The following is a 19,856-nucleotide window of genomic DNA, read 5'->3' on the forward strand; positions in this document are numbered from 1 at the left end:
TTCACCTTTTTGAGATTTGAAAGGGGAGGGAGGCTTTAATCCCTGCCCGCGCCCTCCTCTCAGATATTTTCAAAATATATTTAATTGAGTAACGCATGCATTCCCTTCTAGTTCAGCTTACATGTTTTGAGGTAGAGGTGAGGGTTGCAGTGTGATGAGTAGAACTTTCTAAACCGTGAATTTTCCTGGAGAGACAAGTGCTTCTCTACTCAGGGAAACGTCCTTGTTTCTCGGATGTCCTCTCCTCATTCAGCTCCAGAGTTAGACCCTGCCTTGCCTCAAGTCTCCCTTCTTTCTAGAAAGTCTCCTGTACTACTTCTGACTCTTTCAGTTGATCCCCTCCTCAGAGCTCCATCTTTTGCACTGGTAGCTTTGTTATAGAGCAGCTAAAGGAGGTTGTGAGCTCGACTCTCCGTGTGTGTTAGTCTGGGCTCCCGCTATGGGGTCTTAAGCTTCTTGAGGGCATGGCTCTTGACATCCAGTATGACGAGGCAATCCCTCTGGAATGTACTCAGGACTGGAATTCAGGACACTTGTGTTTAGTCTTTTCTCATTCACAGTATAAGCTTGGGTAGGATACTTAATTTTTCTATACTTGGGAGATTCTTAAGTTACAAAATCAGGTGAATGTTCGTCTTGACTTTTAAGTTATTCTCTAAAATTGATGTGGTTTTCCAGTATCCTGAAAATCTGGTATTTATTCAGGATTACTCTGAGCCAAGTCGTATGTCAAATACTTTACATACATTAAATTATTTAATCAGCCTCAAGAAGGAAGTATTTTCATTGTTTTGATTTTCAGATAAGGAAATGGAGAGGGCTAAGATATTAAGTATCTTGTCCACTGACCCCAGAGCCCAACCTCTTACCCATTTTGTTGCAGTGCTCCTCCACAGGGCCAACCACGTAAATCCTCCACAAAGAGTTATCTGGCTGTTGGTGTTTGATACAGGTATCATAGTGGATAATTGCTTACTGGTAAATAATTAGAGAGTTGGAGAAACTGATATTTTAATATCAGATGTATATGCATACTGTGGCTATACATTCTTGGGAAAATTAGCGAATGGCAAATATTTGAATGAAAACAAAGCTAAAGAGAGAGGTCAAGTTTACCAGTAAAGTCAATGAGAGGATTAACTTTACAATAAAAGACTTTTCTCATATCTGACACTAATTGCCTAAGGGAATTATTTGCAAGGAGAAGAAAATACACTTTATATTCACAAATTCTGTCTGTGGCATGCCTAACATGTGGACAAAATTGGAAATATATAAAATACAGATGTGTGGTCTCCATGGAAGCTAGCATCCATATGGTTGGCAACATTTGAATGCATGATGTCCCAACCCCTCAGTTTTTGCTTAGTTATTTTATATACTGCAAATCCAGTCACAATTTACATTTAAAGATAAAAGGAAAAGAATAATTCATCCTCACCCACACAGGCTACCCCTCATAGTTTACCACTTAACACTTTCTAAGAATAACAAGGGGAACCAGGTTCAACAAGAACTTGACTGAATGTGTATTAAGTCCTAAAGAGAGCCAGTCTTTAGAAGCCAGTTGTTCTCAGAACTCAGTTTGCACTGAGTCAGATTAAGAATTGTATGTAGAAGCACAGGTTGTTGCTTCCTCCTACTTTTCTAACTTTCATAATTGAACAAGGACTTGGCATAGTTACAAATATTGCAATATTACTGATATTATTTAGTTTTGAATCACAGAATCTAAGACAAGAAGAGACATTAGAAATCATCTAATTTCGTTTATCCATTTTACAGGTGAAGAAACTAAGGCCCGGAAAGGTGCTAGCAGCAATAGTGGTAAGAAAAAAATATTTACTTATATCGTTAATAAGTACTTAAGTGGATATTAAAATTGGCAGGCAAAAGTTAATCTCAAGCTAGATGTATTAATGACATTAATGATTAATTACTATATTAAATGTAGTAATTAATTACAGTAATAATTAAATACTGAAGATCTAAAAGTTATTAAGGATAAGCAGGTTTGAATAACTAGATATATAGCCAGAGGGTTCCTACTTCCTACTTAACCTCCATGAATCCTACAGAAAGGGTGACTGCCCAGATCCCTCCTATCCCACAGGTAAAGAGGAACTGGCTGATCCATTTTATTTCTTCCACTTCAGAAATTTTTTATATAGTTTGACAGATGAGCTAGAGACAAAATCAAGAAAAAAGCTGAAGGGGGAGGATATAGCTAAATGGTAGAGTGTGTGCTTAGCATACACAATGTCCTGAGTTCAATCCCCAGTACATCCATTAAAAAATAAATAAGTAAACTGATTACCCCCTAAAATGGAATAAAGTTTTCAAAAAAGCTAAAAAAAAAAAAAAAAAGAAAGAAAAGAAAAGAAAAGAAAAGTAAAGAAAAAAGCTGAACCTCTTAATTGTCCTGCCCAAGCCACTTAGATGCATGTTAACTCCTTGGTTGTTCCTTGATTCGGGCACCATGGAAATTGAGAGCATTCAGGCTTCTCTGACATATTCCCTGTGGACCACAAGACTTAATTTGCAATTCATTGTCTTGCATACAATACACTCCTTCTATGAGAGGGACCCAAACTTCAGCAAGTTATGACAACTTATTTTTTTATGTTAACATTTATTTAAGACATTCTTGAATAAGAGTTCTATACGCCTTACCTCAGTTTTGTATGCATTATCTTAGTTATTCTTCATAGACATCTTATGATGTGGCTTTTATTATCCCCATTTACAAATGGAGAAACTGAAGCTTGGTTCTGTAAGTTCTGTAAGTTTCTCACCATTACACGATAAATGATTAGTAAAGTTGGAATTCACAGCCCACGCATTTAATTCTCACATGTGGAGACCTGATATCTTAAGGATGTGACTGTAATAATGTTATTAGGACTAACCTTAAATTTAATTTCAGATTTAAAATGTTTATGTTTTAGAAACCTAATGTTAGGTTGTTATGAACCTATATGTAAGCTATAAGAGATCTTAGTTCTGTAAAAAATATTAAAAATATATAATTATGCACATGCATAGAAAAAGGTTAATTCTTCTATTTGGGGTTTTATTGCTGACACAATTGAAGCTCTCAGAGTAACAATGACTTGCTTGCAATACTCATAGTCTAATAAAGAAGGAGTGTGGTTCTATAATGTCATACAGATAAAATTATTAATAGGAAAAAACCTAGTTGCAGTCTTCCAAATATAGCTTTTTTTCTATAGTCCAGTCTTTGGCCCTATGCATAGTTGTACTTAAAGGTAATTATTGTGCCACAATTTTGAATCCTACTCTTTTTCACTTATGTTATATCATAAACATTTTCTGTGTTTGTGTGGTATAATTTTTATTTGATTGTTAGTTAAAACAGTAGAAGTACCATTACTTATTAGATAAGATTTTTTTTTTTCCTTTTCTTTCTTTCCCTCTCCCAACCCTCCTTTCTTTGAGTGAGATTGGCCAACATCTGAACCATGTTTATGTAGAGGAAATTTCTCACTGTGAGCCAGAAGAAGTCATACCCTTGCTTTCTGGGTAGCCTCATCTATTTGCAGCACAGCCGCGGTGAAGGTGCTGGAGATTGCGTCCAGTGGCAGTGAGGCCTAGTGATTTGGCGGTACAGGTGCAGCATCAGGGTTTGGCGTAAGGGTGGTTATCTCCTTACCAGACTGGCTCTGGGGTGATATTTAGCTCTGACGCTGGCTGTCAAACTTTCCATTTTTTGAGCTTGATTTCTAGTCTTCCTAGCAATTATCTGAGCTATCCATGTGTTCCTTTTCCAATTAAGTCACCAATAGTCAGTTTCTATTGCTTACAGCTAAGAATCCTAATAATATATCATGTGATAAACCACATAATAGTGCTTTGAAATTTTTTAGGTCTTGTGGGCTATGGCCTGGAATTGTGGGAGGAAGTTAGATTCTATGGTTTACAAAGTGTCTATGTAAGATGGACCAGATGGAAGTTTCTTCACCTTCCATTTTCTCTCCTTCCCCAGCTTTGGGCTCTTTTAATGCACACCCTTTTCACCTGTTCACTTTCACCTAAACAAGTACGTTAAAAGAGCCAAAGATGGTCCTTTTTTATACACCAAGAAAACATAAATTTATCTAGTTGGTTGTAGAACAGAACTTATTTCCTATTTTACTTAAAGCATTCCTATCCTATCATCTTGAGTAGTTATTCTTCTGAGGCTGAGCCAATATGTACAAGAGCAACTGATACATTGATAGCTTATACTGCACTGAGCACTGTGCTAAGCACTTTACATGGATTCACTAAAATCCTTTCCTCAACACTGTGAGATGCAGGTACTATTAAAATCCCTATTTTAAAGAAGAGGAAACTGAGGGGTGAGGTCACCCAGCTAGAAAATGGCAACACTCACTTTTAAACTTAGTCTGGCTCCTGAGCACTCATTCTCAATCACATTGTATATACTCTCTTCCCTAACTCGCTTGACTGATCCAATTTTTCATTTTCTTACTTTTCCTCTTTCTCATGTTCTCTCTCTCTAATTTTTCCTTTCTTATTTGAGAATGACACAAAAGCATCTCGTTAGTCCCTAATTGAACACCTATAGTTGTTTAAGGTGAGTGGTTCAATACCTGTCGGCTGTGAGTGCCCTTGAGAAGAACCTCTAGTTTTGCTCTCCTGGCTCTAGGAATTCCTTCTGGCTTCACCTCTTCCTGACCTCCACTAACTCCCTCTCTGCCCTCACTTGGAACTTCTGCTGTCTTGTCATCTGGTTTCTTTCCTGCTGCCTTCTATTTAAATCCTGTCTCATGACTTTGCTCCTTCATTAATTAAAACATTTATTTGGAGATAATGCAAAATTTTACAGAGAGAAGATACCATTCTTTTCCAAGGAGTTTACAAATCATAATGAAGTGTATAACCTATTACCTAATTTATGTTATATTACACTTTTATTAGTATTTTTATTAAAATTTAGTTAGACATTTAAACTCTTAGGATTTTATTATAATAGTCTTATAGAGTAATTATAGGTGACATTCCTTTCTCCCCAAAATGGGTAACTTGAGAGTAAGCCTTTGATTCTGATTGTGGCTGTGACCAGCATGTGATTTGGGTCAAATGCTAAGGTTTTAGGATTACTTTGCCATGGAGGAAAAGACGTTAGGGAAATGTTAATATAAACTTCATGCCCCCTGTTTGACTGTGAAAGCCAAGGGAATGGTAAAAGAAGACAGTCAGAATTGGGGCTTTTCAAGTGTTTGTGAGTCAGAACGGATGTACAGAGAGGATGAGATAGACAGAAATGAACCTGGGGAAATTGTGTACTTAGGGAAAAGGGGATCTAATTTTGGGAAAATTCTGTATATGGAATCTAGGGTTGGTACCAAGTCAGAGTCCTTGTGGTTTCAAGATGATCCAGTGCTGGAATATGTGAGTGCCTAGAAGAAGTTTAAAAAAAGAAAAACTTCTGGTTTAAAAAAAGAAAGTAGAGTTAGGAACAACTCTAAAAGGAAGATAATTTGTCTATGCAATTATACACATATGTGTATGTATATCTCTTTAGGAAGAGCCTTTCCTCCTATTGCAATACTGCTCACATTGTTCACCTGCCTTCCTGAGTTCTGTCCAAAGAGCCAAGCTCTTTCTTGTCTCAGGGGCTTTGCAGCCTGGAACCCCTCTCCCCATTTTTTCCTAAGATTTTGAGACCTTCAGTCAATGATGTGCTTCAGAGAGGCCTTACCTGAGCACCCTCTTTGTTTTCTTTATACACGATCACAGTTTGCACATGTAGATATATATAATCTCTTCTTCTAGACCATAACAACCTATGCCCAGAGGATGTCTCTGTCCATTTGCTACCATATGTTTCCTCAGCATACAGTTCTCATCACGTGGTAAAATCTCAAGGGACACTGAATGGATGTTGACGTTAACTAGGGTCCAGCTAAGCCGCTGTAACAAAGAAATCTAAAAACTCAGTGGCTTAAATATAGCTGAACTTAATTCTCTTGCATGTAAAATTTCAGAAAAATGTAAGAGCCTGGACTGGTGAGTGCCTTAGCTCCATGAGGTCATTCACAGTTGGGTTTCTTCCATTGTGCTGTTTCAGTATTCCTTAGGTCTTGTCTGCATGATCGAAGCTGTGTCACCTCCACATTCCCATTGCAGTGTTTAGGAAGAGGGGTAGAGGGAAAGTGGAAGGCAAGCAATTTCCTACAAAGTAAGTAACTTGTGAGCGGCACACATAGTTTTTATGCACATTTTAGTGTGATGAACTTAGTCCCAGGGCCACACATAGCTGCAAAGGATACTAGGAAATGCTGTCTCCAAGTGGGTGGGCACAACTAAAATGGAAAAAAGAGAGGATAGGTATTTGGCAGATAACTAACCATTTGCCTCATTGTTGGATAAATATTTGTTGAAAGAATAGATATTCAGTCTTACATTTTCAGAGGTCAGAATACTACAACGGTTTGAGGTCTGTGTTTTAGAACTCCAGAAAAATATTTGTGATACAAAATATTAAATACTGACTGAAGTAACATCCAGTATGTTTTATGACACAACATATTCCCCTGCAAATTTTGGGGCAAAGGGAGTTAAAGGTCTAAGAAAGCTTCTTAGGCCCAGGAATTGAGCAAAGGGGGTGTGGGTGGCTCTGGCTATTGTGAGTACATACCTGGTTTTGTTAGAATTGGGGGATAAATTCTCTGCCTTCTGCAGGCTCCCAGAAGTAAGCTATTAGCTGCTACAGTTGGGTAAGACCTCCCTCGAATCCTTCCCTGGCCGGAAGGGAGCTATTGTGAGGCAAGGGCATTACTTGATTATCAGCCTTTTACCTTGATTAACCTAAATTTGACACTAACAAAGGCTTTGAAATTCCAAGGCCCAAAACAGAAAAAAACCAAAAGTAACTATTTTAAAGAATATGGATCAAATTTATGTTCCAGTGATGTGTCCTGATAGAGAAATCACATTTTAACAAGTGTGGCTTGAGTATGGACTTATATGACAATGCTTGCACCTGTCCTTCCCTTTGAGTGGCTTACGACATCTTGGCTTATCATCAACTGGCCTCATCAGATGACTACAGATGAAAGGAAGGGCCCCAGCTGCTGACACAGCCCAAGTTGTCTTTGTTTGTGGCTGCAGGAGACACTGGGCTTGGTGTTAGCCCCTCCTGCCTTAAATTTTCTTTGCACAAAAAAGGTAACCATTTCCCGCTCCCATCTCCCCATATACTTGGCCAAAAGATTTAGAGAACCCATTTTGCCCCTTTCTCTGCCTTTCTCAGCCTAACAGACTTCTTCCAGCTGAGCTCACAGGTCTGTCTGCTGTGAAACCTGCCCCAGGGAGAGTGAATCCCTGTCCTCTCTTGCATTTTATTTGTTAGAGAGAGCACTCCTCACATTTGGACTTTAAATTCTTTTAACGTGTATGTTATTCTTCTTTGTAAATTACTCCAAGATAGAGACCACACCTTATTAATCATTCTCTCTGCCTTGTACAATCCCAGGCACATGGTAGGCACTTGATAAATGTTTGCTGAATGCATGAATGGGTGAGTGGATGAGGGAACAATTCTTTGGGTACTTTCTATAGCCTCTCAGTTATTCTAATGTGGTTCATGGCTCCTCAAGTCTAGGAATGCATAGTGTGATCTCAAGTTCTTCCTTGTTTCCAGAAGGTTTTCTTACTTTCTTACTAAAGTGAAATTGAAGTTCAGAATTCTTTAATGGAGAATTGTACATTCTCCAGTATACAATGAGGTGTAAAATGGTTTAAATGTAAATGTTGCTTGAATTAACATACTGACTAAAGCTTATTGAAACTAAAGTGTAATCAATTAGTCAGTCAAAAAGGGTAAATAACTGATACTAGAGCCTTTTCTGTTTTGACAGGGGGGTGGAGGTCAAAGAGAAGTTGGTGCTTGGGCCTTAGTGGGGGCAGGAGAGAATGGGAGGTCAAAGAGTCATCTAGGTAGAAACAGAGCATAGAAAGGGGAACTAGGGGCCACTGATTTAGCACTTCCTTAATGTCTCAGTGATAGAGAGAAGTATGGCACGACTGCTCATGTTCGCGTTTTGTCAGAACAATGTTGGCAACTATGTGGCCCATGAACACTGCTTTACAGGATTTGTTAAGATCTGAGTTTTTGTGCATGTGTGCTCTTTAAAGAGTTGACTTTGTTGCAGAGGAATTACATTTTCAGAGGAATTAATTGAGTCATATAACCTAGATTATACCCTAAATAACTCTACCAGCAGTAGAACAGTTTGTGTACTTTGCATGACTAAGTTATGTTGGAGATAGCCTTGGACAGGTGGATGATATGCCAAGATTGGATTTTGAGTTGGAGTTCCCTAAATGGGGACTGCTGGAATCTACATCTAATGGTAAATTGCTGTTAGCAAAGGATCTCTGATACCTCAGATTATTCAGGTATTACTGCTTAAATAGCTCAAGGCACTTTGCAAACTTTTGGTTAGTTCTCTCAGTACCTTTGGAAGTGGAGAGCAAATATGTGTCAACAGAGGCCCAATGCTACACAATTGATAGAACATTTGCAGCTTATGTAGTGCCAAATGATCGGTTTGACTTTTCTTTTCTTTCTAAAAAATCTCCCTTGAACTGGAATTGAACTGGAATTGAAACTGGAATGTTGGTTTGAGAGTGAAATGTCCTAGGTTTTAGTTTCCATCTTCACACTGAGTAGCTGTGCAGCATATCACAAATCACTCCTCCACTATAGGGTGAAGTGAGACTGTATGAACTCAGGGCTCACTCCAGACATAATACTTTTTGTTTCCACTCAGTTGCAACTAGAGTATTTGACATAGCAAAACAGTGGCAGAGTTTGGACTGAAACATATGTTTTATAACCCATTTAACCTTTACTTTTAAAAAAATTAATTTTAAACTTTTTCATGGAAGTATAAAATACACTTAGTATAGTTAACATATAAAGTGCACTAATCTTAAATGTATAGATTGTTGAATATTTTTAAAGTAGGTATTGAATTATAATTAGTTATGTTAAAAAATAATTAAAGAAGACAATTTAGATGATACGAAAAACTTATTTAACACTTCCAGGAGTGAATAGTCTCCTTATGGAAAACTGCAAAGAACCTTTTACAGGATAAAGAAGTAAGAACAAGGAAGAGCAAAGAAAATATCTGATTGTTTGGAACCACATAGTCAACCTTGTTTGGGGTGAGAAGGCCTAGAGTTGGCTTGGCGTCTGGGAATTGGCTGACTGGATATATTGAGTTTCTGGTCAAGTGGCGCAATTCCAGGGACATGAAAGTTATCTAAGTTTTGGTTTGCTGACGTGGCACCCCAAGCGCCATCTTGGGCCTAGAAAGTTATCTAAACATCTATAAGTGGATTCAACCTTTTAAAATGTATGAGGTTTGTACATGTATTCTGTTGTGTAGCACCAGATACAGGCCATTTCCATCATCCCTAAATTTCCCTCTGTCCCTTTGCAGTCAGTCACCTCTGCCAACCCTAAGCTCCTGGAAACTACTGATCTGTTTTCAACCCCTATAGCTTTGCCTTTTCCCAAAATGTCATATAAGTAAAATCTACCATATGTAGACTTTTCTGCCTGGCTTTTTTCTGTAGTTCTTTTAAGATTTATCACATACCTGTATAATTGCCACCTAGATCAAGATATAGTCCTTTTCCAGCACCCCCAAAAGTTTCTCTCATGTCCTTTTCCAGTCAATACCCTCTTCACACTATGCTGACTTCTACCAATGTATTAGTCTTATCTGTTTTTTACTTCATATAAATATAAATGGAATTATACAGCAGGTACTGTAATGGCTTTTTTGCTTAACCTGTAGGATTCATTCATGTTGTAACTAGTAATCATAGTTTTTTATTTTAAAAAAATCACTGTGTAGTATTCCATTGTATGAATATACCACATTTCATTTATCCATCATACTGTGATGGCATTTTGGTTGTTTCTAACAGTTGGCTATTTTGAGTAAAGTAGTTATGAACATTTTTACTGATGTCTTTTGGTGAGAACATGCACTCACATCTCTTGGATGTATTCTTAAGAGTAGAATTTCTGGATCATAAGCCAGTCATACATTTAGTTTTAATAGGTGCTACCAAGCAGTTTTCTAAAGTGGTTGTACCAATTTGTACTCTCACCATCAGTGTATGAGAGTTCCAGTTACTCCACTTCCTTTTCAACACTTGGTATTGCCATTTATATTTTAGCCTTTATGGAGAGTTGTAGAGTTACTGCTACTTTTTCTTCCCCTTTTTTTTATTGTGGTAAAATAGACATAACATAAAATTTAGTATCTTAACTATTTTTAAGTATATAGTTCAGTGGTATTAATTATATTCATAATGTTGTGCTACAATCACCACCATCTATCTTTAGAATGCTTTGTGTTGTAAACCTGAAACTATATACCCATTAAACAATAACTCCCATTGCCCTCTTCCCTTCAGCTCTTGGCAGCCACCATTCTCCTTTCTGTCTCTATGATTTTGACTACTCTCACATTAGTGAGATCATACAGTACTTGTCTTTCTATGACTGGCTTATTTTACATAACGTAATGTCCTGAAGGTTCACCCATGTTGTACCATATTGAAGAATTACCTTCTTTGTTTTTAAGGCTAAATAGTATTCATTTTATGTATATGCTACATTTATTTATTCATTCATCAGTGGACACTTGTGTAGCTTCCTCATTTTAGCTATTATGAATAATTCCATTATAAACATGGAGTGTACAAATATCTCTTTGAGACCCTGCTTTCACTTCTTTTGGGTATATACTCAGAAGTGGAAATACTGGATAATAGGGTAGTTCTATTTTTAATTCTTTTGAGGAACTGCCATACTATTTCCCACAATGGCTGTACCATTTTACATTTCCATTAACAGTGCACAAGGATTTTAATTTCTCCATGTCCTTGTCAACACTTATTGTTTTCTGTTTTCTTTTTTAAAATAATCATCATTCTAATGAGTGTGAGGTGGTATCTCATTGTAGTTTTGATTTGTATTTCCCTGATGATTAGTGGTATTGAACATGTTTTCATATGCTTATTGGTGATTTGTATTTCTTCTTTGGAAGAGTATCTGTCATGTCCTTTGCTCATTTTTGAACTGAGTTTTTGTTGTTGTTGATGATGTTGTTGTTGTTGTTGAGTTTTAGGAGTTCACTACAATCTGGATCTTAGTAACCATTATTTTTAAATAGAGTGAAATTGCGTGTGCAACATCAGTAGTGCAATTCAGAGGTGTGGAGAATCTGGAGTGATTGGTAATAAGGCAACTAACAAGGGCAAGCAGTGGTGGAGCCACCTTTTGTTGCCAAGAAGACCCGAGGGTTTTTTTTAATGTATCATTGCTGTATCACTAAGAAGAAATGGTGGTGGTGGTGAGCCTTCCCTCCCTGGTTCAATCACCCCCTGTCCTCTTTAATATTTATTTAATCCCAGTTTCCCTGAAAGAAAATACCTGGGAGATTGGTTGGTAAGGATCCCCTTCCTTCAGCCTTATCGAAAGAAATAGGTGAGTTTATTCCTCCTTCATTCGAGGTGGCCTTTGGAAGCCTGTATCAAACCTTCACTGAAATCAGAGTAATAATTATTCAAGAAAGGAAAACTAACTGCAGAGAATCCACAAATGGTGTATGGGTTCATATGCATGTCTGGAGCAAAAACATGCTTTCTATTTTTAAAGACAGTAGTTTCCAGGAAGCATAGTGAAGCTAAAGGGTCCATTTAGGATTCAGCTCTTCTTCTTGATGTTGCTAGCACCAGGCAGGTTTGAGCTGGTGGGCTGTGGGTGGGCCTTGCAATGTGGTTGTTCATCTAATAACATGCCTATGAAAGTACACCCCAAACTGCCTGATTTTTTTGTACTCTAAGCCTAATGCAGACTGTATAATGAAGTCTTTATGTGTACCTAAGAATCACTATGCATTTTAGAGTATTTCTGGCTACTCTACAAATACATGAATCAGATTAAGGAATAGTCAGTCAGACTTGAATTAAATATATATTCCCATAATGGTGATTATCTTTTCTTTTCTTTTCTTGGCTTGACATTATTATAGCAAGCTAAAATAATAGGAGATAAGTAGCTATTATAAATGAACCATTAAAGGCAGTAGTAAGCCAAAGTTATCATTGATCTCTCCCTGTCTCTTACTTTATAAAAACTAATGTAGTGAATTGCCATGGAGTTGCCCACTTTAATAATAAATCTATTGTGTCAGGGCAATGACCTGATGTTTTCTTTTACATATAATTTATAGTCTATTGATTTAATTCTCTGAATATCTCACTGTATTGGTATAGCACAAAACCATTTCTTAATTGAAAGACAAAGGAAGCTTGGGATGAAACCACATGACAGAATGTTTTTATTGAAGATTTCTACTTGATCAATAGACAAACATGAGCTTATTTTCAATGACAGTTTCACATTTAAAAGAGCAAAAAAGGAGATGCTTTGATTCATCATGTATTTAGATAAAACATTTTTGGATTTATTTAGAAATTGGGGTTTTCTCCATGGTCCAGGAAGGAGGCTTATGGAGACATTTTAAGAAGACACTAGCTTCTTTTTGCAGTGAGTCATAAACTAGAATGTGGAAAATGAACTCAAGTAGCAGACAGTTTAATGTGGCCAAATAAAACATTGATGTGCTGCTAAAGCTCTTCCCTCAAACTGTGGAAGAGAAAGCCAGCACTTTATACTCTTCCAACCAATATCTGGCACCGTTCCACTTGGCTACACGTGCCAGGCTGCCAGGCGCCACACCACCACTCTCTCACTTGAGTAGAGCTACTGACTTCCTCTTCCTGCCAGTTTTAAATTTCTGGCCATGGCTGTTGCCATAGCCCTGTCATACCTCCTGTCCATCTGCACACATCTTCAGCTTAGTGTCCAGCTCCTGAGATTTTTTTCACTTATATCAGGCAAAAAGTAATGAGTACCGTTAAATATTGCTGAGAAAAAGCTGAGAAATAGCAAATATGATAGAAATTAAACACAGGATTAATTTGGCAGAAAACTTTTCTCCATTTTGGCCACTCACCTACTTATTTATTTATTTTTCTTTCGCTGTCACAGATCTTACCCAGGCAAGCTAAAAAAATGACCATACATCATTGTCATGTCACAGACATCACTCAGATTGGAAGGAAGCAATTCGAGGATATAGGTATCCTATTACCATGCTTTATTTTTTCCTCACATAATGCAAATAACTGTAGAGACTATGGAAGAACACCTCAATACTCGACCCTTGAGGAGAAAGCAGCGATTTTTTTTATGGTGCTCATAACTCATGCCATTAGTTTTATCTGTGGTAGGTCCATGTCAAAATTGGAGTAATTAAATGGAATGACAATGTGTTAAATGTGTTCATGCCATTGCATTGGCAATAAAGCATGTGCAGTTTTACAATTAAGGCTTGTCTTTCTCCTTAGCTATAGAGAATTGTGGCAACCATTAAGTTGCATAGGCATAGGGATCCAAAAAGGTATTCATCAAAATAAAAACACCAGGTGGATACTCTTTGGATTATAATGTCCTCTTATGCAATTATTCTTTTTCACTGCATACTTTCTGACTGAATAATAATTACTTTTACACTAAGAAAGGCAGGATCAGCTAGTTTCAACTTGTTTTATTATAACCCCCACTTTTTAAAATATCAAGGCAGCATAGAACCATAACTGTTTATTCAGATAAAAGTGAATATTTGTTCCAGTTTTTAGCTTTCAAAGGGTAACAGACTCTTTCAAATAAAGCACGCTGAGCTTTTAGTACAGTCACTTTGGTGCTGCAAACACACTATTAAGATGCGTATGGGTGGTGTGGTTAAGTTCCTAAGCTATCACTAGGAATCATCAATATAACAGAGATAAAGGAGACTTGAAACCCAGCCCAAGCAGTGAATTGACAGCCATCTTTAAGCACCATGACCTAAGAATGACCCTAGGCTCTGCTGGGTGCAGGAGTTAGATATGTAGCAGAGCACAGGCATCAGATATCTAAAAGACTTGGAGGGCCCCACTGTGATGCAACTGCAGAATCACTTGAAAGGTCTGATATACACATAGGTGACAAATAGTGATGCCAGCTCCAAGCTCTTTTATTTTATATTTTGAAAAAAAATTCTGAGTGTTTCATGTTGACTTTAGCTGCTCCCTGCTTTGTAAAGTTAAGATCATAGAAGAACAATTAGTAAGCTTTTATATCATTTAAAATATTCTAATTTAACAATGTCTTCAAATACTGGTACTGTGTGTGTATAGTATACATTTTACAAATACACGTATCAAGAATTAATTTTACATCAGTGGAACAATATATTCTAAAGTGCTTAAAATCACACACGGCATTTTATGGTAAAATGTACCCTTTGTTTTGTTTTTGGTAGCTCTTTATCCCTAAAATTTGCTTGCATTTTAAATTTCTTGCTTAAATCTTTATAACTTGGTTAATAATGATAGTTTAAGGGAAGCACACATACCAAGCTGCAGAATATGGATTTAGGCTTGATTGTCATGCTCCCTTGTTACAGAAATGCTGTGTAAAATAGTTATTTTAATAAAGCAGAATTGTTAATAGGGAATAGACACTTGGAGGAGCTAAGCAATAGGAATGCAGTTTACCTCATTAGCTTTCAGTGCCTAAAGTGGGGAGTTTTAGGTTGTTTTCTCTTTTGTAACACTTCTTTTCCTAGGATTCTCATGCATGAAAAGTGAATATATTCACCTTAAAAAAAGAGATAAATTATTTGTACTATTAGCATATGCACAATGACTAAAATGTTTATAATCAACCAGTGAAAATGCAAATCAGATGATATCCGTACAATCTCCTTCAAGTGTAGAATTGCATTTAAAAAATTATTCACAAACAATAAATAATCATAAAAATCCTCTATTTCTCTGAAGTCTCCCTCTTCAGTTTTTCAAAGACCACAGCATCTCACAAGTAGATTCTGCATTTGGAATTTGCCAGAGTCACTTTGGAATTTCCACTGGCAGCACCCTAGGAATTGGACTTTCAGGTCTTTTGGGGGTCTGTGACCCTGAGCACAGAGCTAGGGCTCCCACCCTGACCACTGGAAAAAAAGGAAAAAGCCCTCTGCCTCCTGCTTACAGTGTTGAAATATAGTAGAAGTTTTGAGTCAGATCTTCACAAATACCAAATTTTGGCTGAATCACCTTCCCTCCAGGGCCATACAGGATGCCAAATTCAACTGCCATATTTACTTTCAAGCCTATGCTTTTCCCAGGATGGCATTTCATGGTTATTTTTCCTTGTTGTGCTTTTAATGAGACACTGGTAGTGATCTGATCTGCATACTCTAGTTGGTAATGCTTTCTAATAACATTGTAATTTGGGTTTATATAATAATTCTCTGAAAAGTGTGGAGGGATCTGTGGCTAAGGGAAGATTATTACCTCCCTGGCTCTATGACAAATGAGGATTTTAATCTGATTCATAACCTTTTACAAACAGCTTCATCTTGCCAAGACCACTGTATTTGGTGACCTATTCAATTTATTAATGTTCCACATTGGGTCTAAGTGCCTACAGTGGGGAAATGACAAGTGAGTACCAGTGACCTCATTAACTTGGCTAACACTTCTAAACGGATGGCTTGGCATTATGTTAGTTTGCCTCATGGAAACTCTTCTACCTGAAGACAAGGATAGTAAGACAATTGTCTGCTGCACAGATATCTATGTTCTGCTGCTTTGCTCATTTGCATACATCCCAGTGCTTTTTCTTTTATGTGCACTATCATTTGTGCTCAAATGACCCTTCCCTGTAAATGGGATGCATCTTTGGCTTGACTTGTTTATCATCACAAATCTGTAATGTGTTAGGAAGTAGGATGTTTCATGGTTCAATTTCAGGAAGCAGAAACCATTTAGCTCTTTTAAGGAGAGATTTAAGTATATGGAATTTTGTTCTTATACAGTTGGAGCTGTGAGTGAAATGCTGGGCCTGCAGGAGTGACTCCCAGAACTGTGGAACTGACCTGAAATTTTAGCTGCTGCTTCATCAGGAAGGTGGGGAATCAGGAGGCTGCCATGGAACTGTGAATCTCAAGAGCTCACCACAATAGCCTCACAAACCTAGTGACTGGACACTGGGACTGTGCTGTGGAAAAACCCAGCATCTTTTCTTCTCAGTTCTACTTGCCAGCGGCAAGCAAAAGAACAGGGTGATTGCTCTCACCTCCATTCCATCTTCCAGATCCCATGTAATTGCATCTATTTGGTGGGTCCTGATTCCAGAACTCTTGCTACAAGGGAATGTAGGGAAATACGTATTTTAGTTTTCTAGTCTCTGCACAACTGGGAGGCACAATATTGGGGAGTTGGAATTGTATGTTGATTGCTGATTCACCATTTTCATCTCACAGCCTAAAGAAGCAAAAATGTGTAACAGGATGAGAAATCCATTGGGTCTCTTTCTCTTCCTAATGCTCTTTGGTTTTCATTTAGGCAAGTGATTTTTTTTTTTTTTAACTAAAGTAGTAAAAAATATGATGATTCTACAATATTTTTCTACTGTTTGTCTGAAACAGTTTGACACCTTGACAGCCATTTCCCAGATATGATAACCTGGGTCTCCGAGATTCTTCATCTTCCATCTTACTGTTCCAGCCAGTTGCTCCTGATCTCTCCCTTGGCTCCCACTTGTTTTTGTCTCATTGTGTGCCTATTTCCCTCAGCTTATTGCTTTGGTGGAAAATTGTGCTGCTTGACTTCAGCTTTCTTTCTGGAAACTATCTTTGGGCTCTTCCTTGTTCTAAGCTCAGAAGCCAGAGGAAGCCATGAGCAAATGCCCACTCCTGTTCTTTTAGCCCCAGCCTGGATGTCACTTGGACCCCCAGTTATCCGGGAGGTAGTTGAGCCAGTAACAATTATGTTACTGAAATGCTCTTAAAATTTACTGTTATAAAAATCTCAAACAAAGCTAGGTATGTCATTTGAACAAATGGAAGCATTTAGAGACTGCATTTATTTCCCATTGCTGAACTGCCCTGACCTTACTAGAACTGACACCTAGCACAGTCACAGAATAGGCATGCAATATACGTTGAATTAATCACAGAATTTAATGGTGATGAATCCAATTTTCAGAAATCATGTATTGTGATAAGCAAGATTATGCTTTAAGTTTATACATCTTCCTTTGGAGATGATACAACCTTTCTCTTGAACTAAGGATGCCTCCAGGTATACTCATTTTCTATCTTCTTGCCCCGTTTTATGCTACCACTGTGAATATGATTGAATAAGGACAAAAGTTCTGCTTTTTACAACATTTATGTCTAGTTTTACATGGCTTTGAGAGTAAAAGATTCTAGATTTTCCTAATAAATGTTAAGCCTAAAAAATGTTAAAATGAAAAACTGGATCATGTGTGTATGTATGCATGTATGTATACACACAAAAAACCCCCATATTGATGTGTGTATATACATATACATACACACACATGTATGCATCTTCCTTTGGAGCACAAACCTTTAAGTGCTATGCTGTCAAGCCATCTGACTATACAGTGTGGCTTAATTACCAAAGGGAGCAATTAAGCTACATATCAGTGAGAGCTCTTCATGTAATTTATTGACTCACACAGCTGAAAGGCCAGGGACAGTCTTCAAAGGCAGCTGGTTGGGGCTCATGTAATATCGTTAGAACCTGTCTTCCTTTCAGTTCCAGTGGTTATATGGCTGCCTTCTGCTATATTCGGTTCTTTGTCAGGTCATGCATGATGCCTTCAAGCAGCAACAAGAACACATTAACCCAATATCAAATCCAGTAGGAAAGAGTTCACTTTCCTCATGGCCAAACAGTAGTCTAAGACCTGAACTTCCTCAACCCTGATTAGACTCCACCCTCAAATCCAGAGATAGAATCAGCTTCTTTATGGATTGAGAATGGGGCTGGAGTGGGTCCCTACATGGAAATTTAGGAATTGTTATGATAGGAAGCAGAGTAGATACAGGCAGCAAAAACAACACATATCCACCATAGGCAGAAAGCAAGCTACCTCTACCAAGAACTGTGTCCCAGAAACTCCCCAAAGAGGACACATGAAGTCAAGAACCGTCCTAAACCTTCTGGCTGTGTATCAGTGTTCTGGGCCATAGGTCCAATTGACCTTCTGAAAGCACTTTTTGTTTTCCCATGAAACAAATGAAATCAAAGCTGAGAGTCAGCTTTAAGAACAAGTCTAGAGTCAAGTTGAGATGGCCCATGATGGAATACACCCTGTAGTTGTCAAGAATGATTCAGGACTCTGGACACCATTTGTATGGATTTCTGTTTTTAATTTAAAATTGCTTTTGCAGTAATGTAACACTTAAAAAGAAAAAAATTAAATATACACATATGTAGAGAGATGGTACAGTGAACCCTCATGTACTCACTACCCAATTAAATCACTGTCTAGATTTTGTCATTTTCTTCGTCTGTCATCTCCTTTTCCCCCTTTGCTGAAATATTTTAAAGCAAATCCCAGATACCATGCCATTTTATCCCTACATACCTTGGTATCAAATGTCCTTTTTAATCACCTTGTTTTGTTATTGTTATTTAATACAAATACAAATGATTCCATTGTAAATCCAAATATAATGAGGCATAGGAGCTTAAGCTCCTTTCTCCTAAAACCACAGAAGCCAAATATACCTTGGACCCAGTACCAGGCCTACAGAATATTCACAATACTGAAAGACTGTAGTGTTTCCAAACGATAAGAAAGGAATTTTTAAAATAGGTGTATTCTAGGTCTACATGGACAGGACTTTGGCTAACTTTGTGTTGAAGCAGTTTAGACATTTGAGAGATACCTCAGCTGCCAGGTTTGTGGATCTCTTCATCTTTAACAGTTGTCTTTTTATTAGGAAATTAAAGTTCTGTTTTGAAATTTCAACATGATTGTTTTCTTTTCTAGACATTGATTTTCTTAGAAGACTAGTTAAAAAATGAGGATGAATCTCAAAGTTTGTTTTAGTGTTATTAATACGATCTTGGGTTTCAATACAGTTACCCCAATCTGGCTACCTTGAGCCATTTTCTTATGTATAGTTTGATACATGGGGATAACCAAGTTTCAAAAGAAACTTGTGGTTAGAATTTTTATGCTAAAATATTCAGTTGGGATTGTTGTCAGGGAGATTATAAATCAAAGTTTAGACGTGTAGTTTGGCAGTATCTCTTTAAGTAAAATATCAGTATAGTTTCTACAAAGTTGCCAGTGAACCTTGTTCCTGGAACCTATAATTCAGGAGGTCCCATGTGGCTTTGATCTCTGGCAGCATTTCCATTGTTATTGATCTAAGTGAAACAAGGCAGTGGTGGAAAAAGCAGCTGGAAATGGCTATTGATTCATTCATTTGACAAATATTTATGGAGTTTCTGTAACTTGCCAGGCACTGTGCTAAGTACTGTGGGTAAATTAAAGAGGAAATGACAAGGACCCTGGTTACAAGTAGCTTATAGTCTACTGGAAGATAAGACCTTTGCACAAAGTAGAGCATGAAGTGTCGTAAAAGGAGCATGGGAATCGTGTAGGGAGGATTTGTTACTTCCAGATCGGGAACTGAGATGGTTGCATGAGAGAGTGATGGCAGTTGAAATGACCCTGGAGAGTATATTTTGGATTTGGACATGCAGACATGGGCAGGAAAGAAAATAAAGGCTCTGCAGACCATTACAAACCACGGTATCTTTTACAGAAGAGCCATAGGGAGGCTGCTGCCATAGCCTTTCGGGTGTGCGGACAGACAAGCGGTATTGCTGTTTGTCAACGTATGTCTTATGTGTTACTT

At 37.6% G+C, this 19,856-nt stretch overlaps 1 protein-coding gene across 4 annotated transcripts in view; it reads left to right on the forward strand.

Moving 5' to 3' along the window:
- SKAP2 (src kinase associated phosphoprotein 2) overlaps positions 1–19,856 on the forward strand; it is a 290,965-nt gene that overhangs the window by 401 nt on the left and 270,708 nt on the right. For all 4 annotated transcript variants that reach the window (XM_032483822.1, XM_032483823.1, XM_032483824.1 and 1 more), the window contains exon 2: positions 1,786–1,827. In XM_032483822.1, the coding sequence (XP_032339713.1) occupies positions 1,786–1,827 (42 nt within the window). The remainder of the gene's footprint in view (positions 1–1,785; positions 1,828–19,856) is intronic.

This window comes from Camelus ferus, chromosome 7 (assembly GCF_009834535.1).
Source record: "Camelus ferus isolate YT-003-E chromosome 7, BCGSAC_Cfer_1.0, whole genome shotgun sequence".
In the NCBI taxonomy this organism is placed as follows: Eukaryota; Metazoa; Chordata; class Mammalia; order Artiodactyla; family Camelidae; genus Camelus; species Camelus ferus.